The 16,264-nt window shown below is 41.0% G+C and overlaps 1 protein-coding gene across 1 annotated transcript in view; it reads right to left on the reverse strand.

Annotated features, from left to right (window-relative positions):
- LOC117572444 (transcription factor HIVEP3) overlaps positions 1 to 16,264 on the reverse strand; it is a 62,144-nt gene that overhangs the window by 7,752 nt on the left and 38,128 nt on the right. The window contains exons 3-5 of the mRNA XM_052004636.1: positions 2,118 to 3,634; positions 208 to 1,089; positions 21 to 140 (exon numbers count right to left, since the gene is read on the reverse strand). Of these exons, the coding sequence (XP_051860596.1) occupies positions 21 to 140; positions 208 to 1,089; positions 2,118 to 3,634 (2,519 nt within the window). The remainder of the gene's footprint in view (positions 1 to 20; positions 141 to 207; positions 1,090 to 2,117; positions 3,635 to 16,264) is intronic.

Genomic DNA, 16,264 nt, shown 5'->3' on the forward strand with positions numbered 1-16,264 from the left:
TGTGGACGACAAACACTTACCACTTGCATGCCTCCGCTGGCGCTGGCAAAACTGCTCAGATTGGCTGCAGGCGTGGGCGTGGCAGGTGCCGGCAACGATGCTGCTGCTGCAGGCGTCTGTTGACTGGTTGAACGCATCAGCTGGAAGTTTAGAAAACGAAGTTGTTGTAGCACAGTTTATGGATATAACATGTTAAAGACAACTCACCTGCTGTGGCTGTGGCATTTGTGGCTGTTGCATGGGCTGCGGTTGTGGCTGCGGTGGCGGCTGATGCGTAGGCGCCTTCAACAGCGGAGAATGTTGTTGCTGCTGCTGCTGCTGTTGTTGTTGTTGTTGCTGCTGCTGTTGTAACTGCAAGTGCTGCTGGAACTGCATTTGGTGAAAGGCAAGCGCCTGTTGATGCATTGCTGCCGTTGCTGGATTGAAATATTGTGGCTGCCCCAAGAAGTAAACACTCGTGGGCATCGCTGGCGGTGGCGGCAATGCACTTAATGCCGCCGGGTTGGCGGCTGCTGCCAGCAGCAATGATTGCTGTGTGTGCAGATGTTGCTGCTGCTGTTGTTGCTGCTGATGCTGCAGCTGCAGTTGCATCTGATGCGAATTGATGTGATTGTTCAGCTTTAGCTGTGTGCTCGGCGACAGCGTTGGATGCGTCAACGTTGGCTGCTGCTGCTGCTGCAGCTGCTGTTGTTGTTGGGACAATAACTTTTGTTGCTGCTGTTGCAGTAACTGTTGCTGCTGCTGCTGGTGTTGTTGCTGCTGATGTTGCTGTTGCTGCTGCTGCAGCACCTGCAGTTGCACTTGCTGTTCCTTGCTGCTGCTGCCAGGCGCATACAGCGCTGCATTGTGAAACTTGGGCTTGTATGGCTTGTAATCAATCGACTGACGATGCTGCGCCGTCGCCGAGTGCAACGTATCCGCTGTTGGCGGTGGCAACGTGCCAGCTGCCGGCGAGCCTAGCGGCAATTGTTGCATATGCTGCGGCAACGGCGGCTGTTGCAAGTATGCGCTCTTTGCCGCCGACAGTGTTGAGGGCGATGGCGTTGGTGACGCCATCGGCTCGTCGTAGGGCGACTCTGCACGGCTCAGCTGTAAAAAAAAAGAAATATATAAAGTCAGTTTGTTTCATTAATAGCACTAAAAAATTCAATCGCTAATTCTGCAAAATAACTGAGATTTGGACAATTGGGAAATCTGTATTATGGTTAAAATATACAATACATAAATATACCGAATGATATATGTGGTAGATCAATATACTATTATATTAAAAATATACTATACACCAGGTATATACAAGTTTCAGTTTGTTGTCTGCTTGATAAATTTTCTTTCATTAGAGTTTAACTAGTATTAGTGAAAAACAATTAATAACAGTTGGAAATTCTTTTAATTAAGACAATAACATCAGCAACAATTTGTTGACTATTCTATCAAATTATGGTAACAATTGGCAAAGGCAACAGCACTAAAAATTTCAAAAGCTAATTCTGCCAAATAACTAAAATATTGACAATTGGGAAAGTTGTATGATCGTTAAAGTATAACAATAACTAAAAATACCAAATGTTACACAGTGTATGTCGATATATTACATTACATTCAAAATATACTAATATAAATACCAAATGTCATATATGGTATATTGATATACTAATACACTCAACATATAATAATAAAAAAATACTCGGAACACTTTAATACCAGATTGAAACAACACCTAAATATACCAAATGTTATATATAGTATATCGATATACCACATTACTTAAAATATACTATTTCTATTGCGGAATGCTAAATATGGTATATCGATATACTACATACTACACTAAAAATATACTATACGGCATTTATTACCATATTGTTAACCAAAGCAATTAAGACTTTTTTACTTTTACAATTATTAATATTCTTTATATGCCTTGATAACTGAGTAGCTAGAGTTGTTTATAAAATTTTTAACAGCATTTTTTACAGGTAATAAGGATGTTACAGCGACTCTAAATTTGCGGAGAAATTTTATACATTGCCATGCTAATTTTCTATTATTGAACTGCATTTTTGATTACTTTTCTCGCTTACTATTTCAATACTAATTTTCGATTCTATACTTACAATTTCGACACTTAGAAGCTCAGAGCTACTGTTGCTCAGTTCGCCATCGCCATCCTGATCCGACAGACCATCCGCCTCATTGGCAGGCACATCGAAGCCGCGCATGCGTGACGCATGGGAGCGGGAGCGACAATGCTTGTAGAGATTGCTCTTGGTCTTGAAGGCAATGCCGCAGGTGTCGCAGGGATACGGACGTTCGTTGGTGTGGGCACGAATGTGCTTCTGCAACACCGACGGCTTGGCACAGCTCATGTTGCAATAGGGACAAACGTAGCGTCCTGGTTTCTCGGCAGGTGAATTGCTCGTAGCAGCAACAGCAGCAGCTGTTGCTATAGCTTGCTGTTGCTGCACGACGGCAGCTGTGGCAATTGTTGCCGTTGTGGTTGCTGCTGTTGATGCTGTTGTTGGTAATGTTGGCTGTGTCGATTGCTGATGCTGTGCGAATGTTGCTGGCGACAATGTTGCATTGCTGGCATAGTTGCTGTTGCTATTGTTGTTGCTATTGCTGTTGCTGATGCTGAGAGGTGTGCGCGTTCTTGGCGCAGCAGCAACATGCTTACTGCTGCTGTTGTTATTGTTGTGGTTGTTGTTGTTGCTCTCCTCATGGCTGTTGTTGCTGGCACTGAATTCATGCCCATTGAGCAATGGCACTGACACTGTTGGCGCCGCAGTCGCAGTTGCTGCTATGGCGGCTATGGTTGCTGCTGGCGGCGGTGGCGATAGGGAACTGTTCGAGGACAACGATGTGGTGCGCACCGCATCGACAGCCTCTGCCTCGGTGGTGCTGGCCAAGCGTTTGAACTTCTTGTGCAGATAACGCAAGTTTGTTGTGTTCGTCCAATCGGCAATTGTTGCCGCTGTGGTTGCCTCATCGCTGCTGGCAACGCCGGTTGCCATTGTTGCACCGTTGCCGGCAACCACACGATTTGTGGTTGTGTCCACAGCTGCTGCTGCGCTGCTTGCCACATGTTGTAGCGTCATTTTGCTATCACTTAGGTTCGCTTTATCTCTACCCTTAAATTCATAATTATTCTCACTAATACTATTATCACTGTGGTGGTTGTTGTTGTTGTTATTATTGTTGCTGTTATTATTGTTGTTGTGGTTGCTGCTGCTGTTGTTGCTGTCAGCAACTTGAGCTGGCAACTCGTTGAGTTTATCTCGTGTGCTTGTACTGGTTGCTGTTGTTGTCGCTGCTGTTGTTGGAGCAACTGTTGCTGCTGTGATTGTTGCTGTTTTATTGTTGACCTTGTTACTGTTTGTTTTGGCTGCAATTTCGCTGCTGTTGCTACTGTTGCGATATGTTTGCTTCTTAGTTGTTGCTGTTGTTGCCGCTGCTGTTGCTGCTGCTGCTGTGGCGGCTGCTGCTGTTGCTGTGGCACGTCGTGTGCTGCTCACTTTATTGTTGCTCTTGTATTGTTTACTGTTTGCTGTTGTCGTTTTGTAATGCTTTGTTGTTGCATTTTCCATAGTATCATCAAATTTGCTCGCCTGCGATGTGTTTGCCACGCTCTCATCTGCAACAACACGAAAAAGAAGAAGCAATAAACTATTAATTAAATGTCTATATAAATTGGAATTTGTTCGAAAATATTCTAGACTCCAATTGTCGCACTTAAAGCACTTTTACTTGGTACTTTCCATGCTTAATAAATAATCAACCTTTGTGTTGCTCGCAACTTTGTCTCCATTAATATTTTATTTGCATTTCAAATTGGGATTTTGTCCAGTCTACACCCTGAATAATTCAAGTGCTTGGCAGCTGTTGTTGGCAATGGCATTAGCTTTGCCTTTGGCTTTAGCTTTGGCCATTTCATCACAACGCGGCTAACTATCGCAGCTAATTGGGCTCTCAATCTTATCAGAGCACACGCTGATAATGCGCCGACGACAACGGCACATGCTAATTGCTCAAAATATAAACACATATAAATATGAAATATATCATAAAAATAAAACAGGTTGGGAAATTCCTGCAACAGGCGAAATGTTTGTTGCAAATATTTGTATAATATGCCCATAAATACAAAGCTCAAATCAAACACTTTTTTTTTATCAACTTTCTATTTCGCAAGCGCATTGAACGTTCACCTGTTGCCCATAGACCCTAAACGAAAAACGAAACTCATCCTAAGCCGAATGAAAATAATCAATAACATTCGACTGTGCGAGACCCTTTAGTGTTATTTTTGTAGCATGACAAATTTAAAATACTTAACGGAATAAAAGTAAAGCAAGCGACTAAGTAAGGCCCACTGACTAAATTTACTAAACTAAAAACGAAACTCAACCTAAACCGAAGAAATCAATCAATAACATTCGACTGTGCGAGACCCTTTAGTGTTTTTTTATGTACAATGACAAACTTAACGGAATAAAAGTTAGCGAACGACTAAGCAAAGAACACTGATTAAGCTTACTAAACTAAAAACGAAACTTATCCTAACCGATAGAAAACAATCAATAACATTCGACTGTGCGAGACCCTATATTGTTTTTTTTTTTTTGTAGCATGACATTATACATAAGTAAATCAAGCGACTAAGTAAAGCCCACTGATTACTCTTAGTGCTGAGCTGCCTTATCAGCAGCAAATACCCCATATATACTAGAGAATATACTATATACACACTATATACTGTGTGTGACAATGATTAGTAAATCCCAGTGAAAGAGCCTCGACGCACATGCAACGAGAAGCTGAGAAAATAAAACTCAACTCAACTCGCGCGTTAATTGACTTTTGCCACTGACTGTATACATACAAATATATATTTTTGATATATACTATAACTGTTTAGCATGCGTCGTTAGACAAACACTCGCTCGTATTCGTCTATAAGCCAGTGTTTACTTATGTCTTTATCAACAATTTATAAAGCTTTAAATAACGTGCGATGGCAAAATAAATAATACAACAAATAAAAAAGAAAACAACAATAAAAAAGCAAAAATATCGCTAAAAACGTTGCCCAAAAATTCCATTGATAATGTCGAGCTGGTTGTTATCAGTTATTTGTGGAACTCGTTGGGAGTCTACCTGCTCGTGAGTTCGCTTTTGTGTATTACTCACACAATCAGACGAAATAGAGCTTTACCCGATAACTGGGCAATTGTAAACTGAGCTATCATCGCTCGTTCACTCGTTCTATCTCTGTCACTCTTTAGTGCACCTGTTTGACGTCAGCTGTGTCGACAGTCATTAAACAATTTTCAAGTGTCATATGCCGGAGATTAAGCCAGCTAGCTTCCTCAACGTATAAAGTCGATTAAGCATCGGCATAAACATCAATTACATAACAGAGTGAGCGAGAAGGAAATAGAGAGTAATAGATAGAGAGGGAGAGCGAGACAGAGTGTGCTCTAAGCAATTGCATTATAAATAGAGACGTAGTGCGATTCGTGTCAATGGGTCAATTTAGCAGGCGCCAACAGGAATTTCCAACAGCTGAGAAAGAGAGAAGCACATGAGACCCTCGATTCAGACTAAAACTGGCAGCAACATGTGCAGGTTGTGTACACACAAACACACAAACATACACAGACACATAACTTTGTATGTGTGTCACATTTGAAGCTTGTTCTGGTTCATCGTGCTACAGTTATGCCATAAAGTATCGCGACACTAGCACTGGGCAAGCAGCAAACAGCAAGCTTATGTCATCAACATTTCGCCTGTCAGAGAGTGTCGCATTCAAATGATATGCTTATAGATCTGTTATCAGAAATTAATTGCTTAAAACAAACAAGCCAGTTTAATTCTCATATGTCAAGGAGCTTTTCATAGTGTATGTTATTAATAAACTAATCGCGCACAGTTGAAGCGATAACAGCAAAAGAAAGAAAGAAATAACACACAAAATACGACAAGACAACATAGAGACAAAACATAGTACTATATAGTAGAACAGAACAGAACAGAAAATATAAATAAATATGCATGAAAATAAAAGCAAATATTTAAATGGCTTTATTATCACGACTTTGACTTTGTTTAACGATAAGTTGTGTCGCTTTTTATTATTAGGAATTCAGCTTCAAAGTTTAAGCTGCTCACACACGCACACATGTGCATTTACTGTTGTAATGTGTACTATAAACTCGCTGGCATAGTACGCATATAGCGAGTAAATATAATAATTACACAGTATGTGTGTATTTACGTATTTCAGAATTGCACTTGCATGTGCAATTTCTCATTGTCTCTCTCGCCATTGCTGCTTCCCTTATTCTCTCTATCTCCATCTCGCTCACTCGCTCTGCGCAAAGTGCAATTTGCAAATAAAGAGCTAACAATCTTACGTGTCTGTGTGAGTGTGTACGGAACGATTGCGTTTCTTGTCACACTCAGTGATGATGATGGGCTGATTTGAAATTGAGCAGCCTCGTGTCTACGTCACACGATAACATTTTATGGAATGCATCTCGTCAACTCAGTTCAGCCCTGTGCACGCTTGATTGACGTCCCTCTCACTCACCTACGCGTGCCCCACTCACACACTCACTCACACAAGCACTCATTACGTGAATACACCACCCACATTGCCGTATGTGTGTTTGTGTAATAAGCACAAGGTGGGCACAAAACGGCGCCAGTGTCTGGCTTGTTTGTTGCTGTTGTTGTTATGTACGTCATTATTTGCAGCTGGCATAAGCTTGACTTGACTTTATGCCGCTCGCAACCATTTAACAATTGTTAATTTATTAGCGCCAATGTATTATTCACTCAACCATTTTCAAATAAAAATATTCCGTCCGCATGCAAAGCAAAGAGAGTGAAGACGATGAAGCAACGGCAACGACAACAATTCGCGGAAATGCGGAATTCCAATGGAAGAAGCAACAGCGACTGATCAAAATAATGGGCAAGGAAATGGCAAAATATAAACACTCACTCACTCACGTATACAAACACAATCACTTTATACACTCAGTTGCATTGAATTTGAATCGTGTGCAATAATATGCAAAAATCACTTCGTACCTGTGACTCAGTTTTTATAATCGGCGCTCACTATGAATATCAATGGGTAACTGGAATCGATAGTAACGGTTATCGATAGACCGAACCGCTGCGTTGTTGCTCTGTTCACAGCCACAACAATTTGAGAATGAAAACGACCGAACCAAAAAAATATGACGACAATAATAATACGACAGATGACGGCGACTACGACGAATAAAAAGTGTGTCTATCGACAACAGGGCAACAAACAAACAAAACGAGCGACGACATCGACAACGAGCGACCAGCGAGCATGAAGCAGTTAAAGACAACTAGACGAGGCAAGCTGAAAAATTCATTCAAAGACCAGTGCCCAAGTGGCAAAAGCAAAAGCAACAGCGGCGGCGGCAGCGGCAGCAGCAAGAAATAATAACAACAACGAAAACCAGACAAATCAGTGTGTGTGAGTGCGAGAGTGTGCAAAAGAAAACGAAGAAGCGACGCGACGCGACTAACTGGCGAAAGAGCAGCGCGAAAACAAAAGCACAAGCACACATACGCATACACAAATACAATACTCAAAGCCCAAAGACAGGCAGCGGTAGCAAACAGCGCAGCAGCAGCGACACGAGCAGAAATGAGCAAAAAATCGTACAATAATCAAATAATTGAGCGCGTCAGGGAAAAGCAGAGGAAGAGGAGAGAGAGCGAGAGAAGACAGCAAAACGTCAACGTCGCATACCGCAGCAGCTTCAACAACAGTCGCAGTCGTATTCGCACTCTCGCACACTGTTGCAATTGTCAATCAAAAGTAAGCACAGGGTCGGCTGACGCTGCCGTTGCTGCTGAGAAATGATCAAATCAAGCAAAAACGTAGCCCCCAACAACAACAACGACAACAACAGGTGACGTGAAGAGGGGGAACACAAAACGACGACTGTCGCCAGCCCATAGCAGCGCTATTGTTGATTACGTACACACACACAAACACACATCCAAGCAATGCACATACATACATACATGTATGTATGTACGTGTGCGCCACGCCATAAACACGCGCACGCACACATGCGCAGGCCCCCAACCAATAAATACACATGCGAATTTTTGCTGACTAAGGAAGGTCTGGGGAGCACCAGCAGCAGCTACAGCAACAACGACGCGACTACGAAACGATAACAACAAAAGCATTTAAAACGTAGAAACACAGCACAAAACGTAGCAGTGAAAAAAGTGATAATAAAATAATAATTGCTACACACACCAACATACGCTTGCTCGCCATTCAAACATACATATGTACGTGTATGTATGTGTGTATGAGCAGCGCACTGCGATCGTGTGAGAGCGCCAAATCGCTAGAGTTGCCGCAGCTGTCTACACACGAACGAAGATACTCGCCCCCTACCCGCTGCGCTCTCTCGAGTGGAGCACGAGCAGCCATGTGGCGAGGTATGTAGCCTGTTTTCAATACTATAATACTCTTACTCAGAGACCACTGTACACACCATATGTAAGTATATACAGAGATACATACATACATACATATGTACATATGCCTGCTTGTACACAAGCAACATGACTAATCCAAACAACTTGACAACACTGTCGCCGCCACTGCCGCTGGCGTCGCCGTGGCCGAGCGCTGACGCTGCCTGCGCTTTGCTTTGCTTTGCTTTTGTGTATTATATTGAGTCAATTCACAAGAAACGAGGAAACCCGCCATCATCGTCGTCGTCGTCGTAGGTTTTGTTGTTGTTTGCATTTGTTTATATTTATGTGAGAGTGTGGGCATGTGTGTGCGTTTCTTTCAGTGTGCATGAGTGCCAGTCTGTGTGTGTGTGTGAGCATGAATCAAGCTAAAAATTTTAATAATTTTGCTCGTTTTGTTGTTGCTTGCCTGCCCCCGGCCTGGCTGCAAACGAGTTTGGCTTGTTGAGTCTCGACAATACTCTGTTTTAGACATGTGTTGGTTTGTGCATGTGTATATGTGTGTGTGAGTTAGTGAGCTCGCTCGCTTGCTGGGCCTGGCTGTTGGGGCCTGCCTGACTGTGTTTTGGACAGCGCTACTTGTTTTCATCGACGCGACGAGTGCGATAATATGGACACCAACACAAATGCAACAGCCTCTTGCGAGCTTTCTAGAGCGCTTGATAAGCGCTTTTTTTTCGTGTGGCTCATGCTCTGTGCATGTGTATAAGTGTGTGTGTGTGCGTCTCTCTGTCTCCTGTTATTCGCTGTGGCCTATGACGTACTCTCGTTGCTGTTGCTGTTGTTGTTGTCGCACTCAGCAACACTTGAGTGTTTGTCGGAAATCAAATTAATGCGATTAAGCAGTGCTAACGATCGTCGCTCTTCTTTCGCTGCCTTCCCTTATTCCTTCTTCCTCTTCTTCTTCGCGCATTGACCACAAAAGGCAAGCCAATTTCACATGTATTGTGTGGATTCACTCACACTCATTCATGAGCATACAACTGTTGCTGATTATTTTGAAAAACTCAGAGAACTAGAGTTTCCACCACTCGAAAAATATTGTTTACTTTTAAAAGGGGGTTCCAGTTCCTAGGCACATGAATGTAAACAAATATTGAAATTCCAAAAAAATGTATACACACGAAATTCGCAATAATTTGATCGATAAATTAATTGAAAAACAGCAATAAATATAGATTACAATGGGAATTTCTAGATAACCGTTAATCAGTATAGTCCATGTTGTGCTTGGGAAAGGGAGATTAATGTCAAATCAAATAACGATAGGTTCTTTGTCAAGAGATTGGAGAAGGTCAAGGTGCACTTCCAGTTAACCAGACAAGTGAGATAAGATACGAAATTATAATGAAAGATCGTAAGAATAATGTACTATGCTGATAATCCAAGCATAGAGAATAATGTTATTATTCTCACAAAATCTAGACTAATTTCACAGCTAAATGAACTTAATTAACAGCTAGACAACAGCTAAAATACTTTTAATCTTTGGGCATCGAGGATGAGTAATCAATTATCTGACATTTGCGAAAATTTCGAAAATTCACAAGACTTTTTGTCGAAATTAGTTTTTCGGGCGCGGAAATTCCCAAAATGTTTGACGTCAAGAGATGTTTGTAAAAATCTATTAGAATTTCGCTTTAAAATTTGTTGACCAGTGCCAAGGTTCCAATTTAAACATATATACATCTATGTATATATAGATATAGACGTACCGCACCTACATATATATCCGATTATTTACTCAAATATTGTGTATACTAAATAGCATATAGAGACTTGACTTCGACTTTTTTCTTGGCACTGCACTTTGAATTCATAGTATAAATTGTGTACAAGTATTTATATCTATAAATTAAATGTATATTATGGAATGCAATTCTAGGATTTTGTGTGGCGATAATCAAAACCAAATGGTATATTAAGAAAAACACAAACATACATTCATATATTTCTTTCATTATAAACTAGAATGAAAACGTATCAAAAATATTTCTATTTCATTTGCTTGTTCTTTTCAATTGGTCAATAATTTGAAAAATATAAATTTCGCTCAAGGAATATATTTTAGGAAAGCAAAACAGAAATGAAAATTGCCTTAATAACAAATGTGCAAGACATTTTGAAACAAGTTCAAAGCGACCACGAACGAACGATTTCGACGTATAACGTATAATTGTTCAAAATAAACATAAATAGAAAAGTTCAGATCGGCACATACATATAAATAGAATTCTGCGCCAAAAAGTGTTAAATAATTGCCAGCCAAATTTTTGTTTACACACAAAAACCTTTGAGATCAGGCGGAAAAAAAAACACGAAAAAATAATAGATTCGATTATGTATGTTCTCGTTGTTCTGCTATATTGTGATATATGCCTTTCTATTTTCTTTGCATTCTATGTGTAGGATAGAGGATAAGTTTAGACATCCCATAGCCCATAGCCCATTTAGACTTTTGCTTTCTCCTCACATCTGATTTGAATTTTTCTCAATTTCTATTTCCACTTTTCGATGTGTTAAACAAATAGAAAATTTATTTTTAAATGCCCAACTACGTAAGACGACATTCAAGTGTTTTTATTTAGCCAGTACGCAATTTCATCTATGGGTTTTTAGCTCCCAGCTATTGTTATAATTTTAGACATGTCTATTGACATTTTGGTTAACACATTTTTCTTCGCCTTTTTTTGTGATAACTTTATGGCAGCAACAAAGAATTTCAATGTTCTTTTACAGATCGCTTCCGAATTATTAATCATTCAAAATTATATATTTAATCGCGAAGGATGGGTATTCCCAAAGTGGGAATTACATTATTTCACTTGAAGATTTTTAAATGCCACCTAATATTTATAAATATTTGTGTGCAAATTCATTAGAAGAGAGGGGAAATTGTAAATTTTACAAGTCAAGCGGAAAGTTTGCTGATATAGAAATAATAATAACATTCTTTTATGTTTTTATACGAAATTTCGTCTTTGGCTTTTGTGGCGTTTGAAGGACGGAAATGCCATGAATATATTGCTTTAAGTGTATGTGTCGATTTTTGCATATTAGCAAAATGACGAAAATAAAACAAAAACAAGAATGAATAGCCAAAGTTTTATTTTTAAAGGTGGGTGTCGAAATAAATTGTACCCTATGTTTTCTTTCAAGATATTGCTTTTAATTGACATAAGTTGAAATGTTTCGCGTCAGTTAACATTTATGAATAGTAAATGGTTGAATAAACTCATTAAATGAGCATATTCTATGAAAAAAGTAATGTATGCTGGGATAGAGTATGATTATATGTTTTAAATTAAAAACGCTTACGTAGCGTGCACAAAATGCTTGCCAAACTGGTATTTTTTTGGTCGTTCCCCCTCTAAAGAGTTAAACAAACAGAAATCTATAGTTAATGCTTATAAAATACACAGAAAGTGTGTGTGCATGTGTGTGTTGGAATGATGATGCTCACGCTTGAATAAACAGTTAAAATGTTGTCGAAGCGAAATTATAATCGTGTGTCTAGCTGATGGAATTTGCGCCCACGCAGCGTTTGAATATTGTCGCGAGTATCTCCGTATCTGAATCTGTATCTGCATTCGTATCTGTTTGCCATGTATCTTGTATCTGTTGTCAAGGTCAGGGGTTGCCTAAGCCGAGACCGAGACCCATAAACATGTGTCGTAATTTTCGTTTCAGGGCATTCCTCAAACTCTCACACACACATAGAGATACGGATAGGCCTTAACTGTTGCATGCTTAATTGTTCTCACAACACTTGAAGGCAGGGGCATCTCTCTCTCTCTCTCTCTCACACTCGCCACTCTTCTTGTCTAAGCTGCGAAGGATGAGTGTTCCAGCAAACACACACCCCACAGTGCTGCGTTGTTGTTGCCTTTTGTTATGCTCTTAAGTGGATTTCCACCTTTCGTCTCATTGTTTAGATGCTTTGTTCTCTGCCGTTTTTGGTCTGCCCTTTTTCGCTGTGTCAATGACGTTGCAAGCCTTTTGTCTCGCTCGCACGCTCACTCGCGCTAGTTCACGCTGCTGACGTCGTCATTGCCGTTGCCGTCGCTGTTGTTGACGGCAGGTATCCTGGCGCCGGCTTAATTTACGTTGCTTTTGCATGCAGGTAGAGAGACATCGTAAGAGAGCAAGAGTGAGAGAGAGAGAGCTAAAGAGTAGTCGAGAGCTGAGGGTATTTAGTTCAAGTCCAATGTGTTCCTTATTGCTGCAAACGTGAAATTGAGCGCACAGCATGACACATGCTTATGCATTCACACCCTCTCTTTCTCTGTCTTACGCTCGCCATCTCATTCTTTCACATACTATGCTGCTTTTGGTTTTGTTGCTGCCTTCTTGTTGTTGCTACTCACCCGAGCACATTTGTTTTTGTTGCTTTTGTTGTTTTGCTTTGAACTCAGAAGAGGCAGAGAAGAAGATGAGCAGACCTCAAAATCAAAATCACGACGCCACAAAAGCAACAACTACAAATACAACTACTACAGCGGGGGTTGCCCTGTCGATGTTGTTGCTGTTGTTGTGATTATCGTTGATGTTCTTTTATTTTTTTTGTGGCGCGCTACAAAACGTCGCTGTCGCCGTTGTCGCTGTTGCTGTCTCTGCTTGCGTCGTTGCTTTGGCTTTGACTTTGTTTATTTTGAATTTTCACAAAATTTCTTGGAATTCCTCTGCACTCGCACTCACGTCGCTCGCTTATAACGATTTGTTGCTTTTCATTTTCTAATTAAATATCGCTACATTTACACACACTTACATGAGACGCAAACACGACACACACACACTATCACGCAGTTTAACGAAACGAAACGTAACGACTTTTGCACTTTGTATTTTGAATATTTGATTTATTAGCATATTATGACATACATTTTCATTCGTTGCGCACATACGAGACTCAAACTTTAACTCAATTTAAAAACTCACTTTGCCATTTACTGCTGCTGCTACTGTGATCTAATTTGATTAATGCAAAACTTGTTGTCACTCTCACTCGCACTCACAGTTGTACTCTTTTAGTACGTAGTTGTGTTGTTATTGTTGTTGTACTCGCACTCTCGCCTACACGTTGTCGTTCTTTTGCGGTTTCTTATTATTTGCTATTTGTTTATGTTCGTTCGTTCACTACTCGTCTCATATGTATGCCCGTGTCTGCCTATCGTTGTGTGCGCACTTTCCGTTCCGGGCAGGCCGACTTAACAGCACGACGTTCGATCTTCGAATGTTCGATCAACTGTTGCTACTGTTGTTGTTGCTGCCTGCCGACGTCATCGTGTATGCGAGCGGCTGCGGTTAGTTGAACTGTGCGCCCAAGGGGCTCAACTCTAGCATGATAAATGCGTTGTTCTTTTCGTCTACTGCTACCAGCTAACCTTTTATACCTGGCTATTTTTGTATTTTGTGATGACGCTGTGTGGAATCAGTGCTGAGTAGTCGTGGAACCCGCAGCATTGCTGAACCGTCCCTGTGACTGGGTATGTACTGACAAATGTACTGGCCGCCGCAGCGCCGCCAAGAACAACAAGCACAGCAAGTGCCAAGTCGTCGGCTGTTGCGCGTCGTGTATGTTCGCATGTATGGATGTCTGTATGCGTACGAGCACGATGTGTGAGTTTCATATATACAATATGTACATATATACATACATGAATGTATGTATGTATGCTTGGTTTTGCTTGTTGCTCAGGGAAGCCCTAAAACACCCCGCGCGCAAATTTTCTATTGTTGTTGTTATTGTGCCGTTCGTGCTGTTGTGTTGTTGTTGTAGCATGAGCAAAAAGCGAATAAAAGAACTCGCTGCTGGGGCTGTTGCTTTAAATGAGTGAGCGCCGCCGCGTTCATGGCTTATTAGATCAATTGACTTTGTTTTTGTTTTGTATGCCGTTTTTTCTTTTTTTTTTGTAGTGCGCCATTTTCTGATGCGTCGACAAATTAAAAGAGCGAGAGGGTGGATTGGGGGGTGTTGGAGTGTTAAGGCTGGCTGCCTGAATATTTGTTGCTCTTGCGTCGCCTGTACAGTTTTTGCGTTAATTTATATCAGATTTTTTTTGTTGTGGTTTGCAGTTGTTGTATTTCGGCATTCGCAAATTTTGTTGTTGGATGAACATGCGAGTTTAGTGTTGATTGATTTTTTTATTGGGTATTTTTGGCGGCGTGTGTGTGAGTGCTAAATATTTTATTTCTGCTGATATTGCCCTTAATAGCTGAGTTGAAGCGGTTTTCCGGTTAAGAGGAAAGCAATTCTTAATCTATGTATTAAATAATGTGTGGGGGCTGCCATTGGTTATCAACTTGGACTACCATAATTTGTCGATTTCGCTAATCGAGTAACAATAGTCTTTGGAACTATCGATAGTAAGAATGTTTTATTTAGAATAGTAATTCCGTCAATATTATCGATATTTACCCATTGAGCTTTTGTGCAGGGCACAAGAAATCGATACTTTGCACTTTGTACTCATTATTTAATACATATGCACTGAGCGTTTGTGTGTGTTGCTGTGCCTATCTGCAAAAATAAAGCAACTGCAATTGGCTTGACAACAACTGCAAACGAATTGAAACGAATCAGCGTGGACTATTTGTCTAGCCAAGAGACCCAAATATCAAACGCAAATCGAACGGAAGCCAATCGATAAGACTATCGCCTATCGTCAATGCACATCACAAGCGCACAAACATAAATACAAATAGTTTTACATATGTATTTGCTGCACACATGCACATATACATAAATACATACATAAGTACATATTTAGACAGTTGACGTACGATAAGAGTCGACAGCAACACCGTTGATGATATCACAAAAAAGGTAAACAATCTAATCAATAAACACAATAAAACCATGACGAACGGGCTACGCGCTCAACACTGATATGAATGTATGTAGACACATACATAAATACATACATATGTATGTACATACATTCATATGTAATGTGAGCAATCGAACGAATCGCCGAAGAGGCTGCCCCCGTTCGTTGCGCCGCTCTTCATGCACGCGACGATTGATTACAGGCAATAAAACGTCTTTCGAACCGATTGACTTAAAAATAAACTTAGACACACACACAGACGTGCACACAGCAATTAACACAGCGTGTGTGTGTGTGTGCGGGAGCCTTTGCAATGGACACAAGTGGCCCCAAAACAGCAGCGTTGACGACTTCTTATTCATTCACGCATTGGGTAATCGATATACAGACACACACACACACACACACTTATACGCCAGCGTGCACATGCACTTGCACATATACAACGGCAGCCGCCAAATGAAACCATTAAGCGCAACATAAAACAGCCGTCGAACAGCCGATCAAGAGAGCGAGAGAGAAGAAGAGAGTGTAAGCGAAACGAGTATGATGACTGAGTGAGTGAGGGGAATGAGCGGGGGAGAGAGACATTGCAACCAGAAGCTACGATCGAACAGTGCCGCCAAAGTGGCGGCTCCAGTGCAGACGACGGACAAGCGAAGCACAAACAATCATTGGAGCCAAAACAACAACAGCAACAACAAGAGCTACATGAATAACAACAACGACGTCGACGACAACAACAACGGCGTCGACAGCGACGACGACGTGATCATGTCTGGACAGTTCAGCAATGCTGGCGACGTTGTCGGCTCCAACTTTGTTATTATTACCGCTCGCTTGCTCTGTTGCTCTGCTGCTCTGTCGCTCGTGCACATGCC

Source organism: Drosophila albomicans, chromosome 3, assembly GCF_009650485.2.
Source record: "Drosophila albomicans strain 15112-1751.03 chromosome 3, ASM965048v2, whole genome shotgun sequence".
Classification (NCBI taxonomy): domain Eukaryota; kingdom Metazoa; phylum Arthropoda; class Insecta; order Diptera; family Drosophilidae; genus Drosophila; species Drosophila albomicans.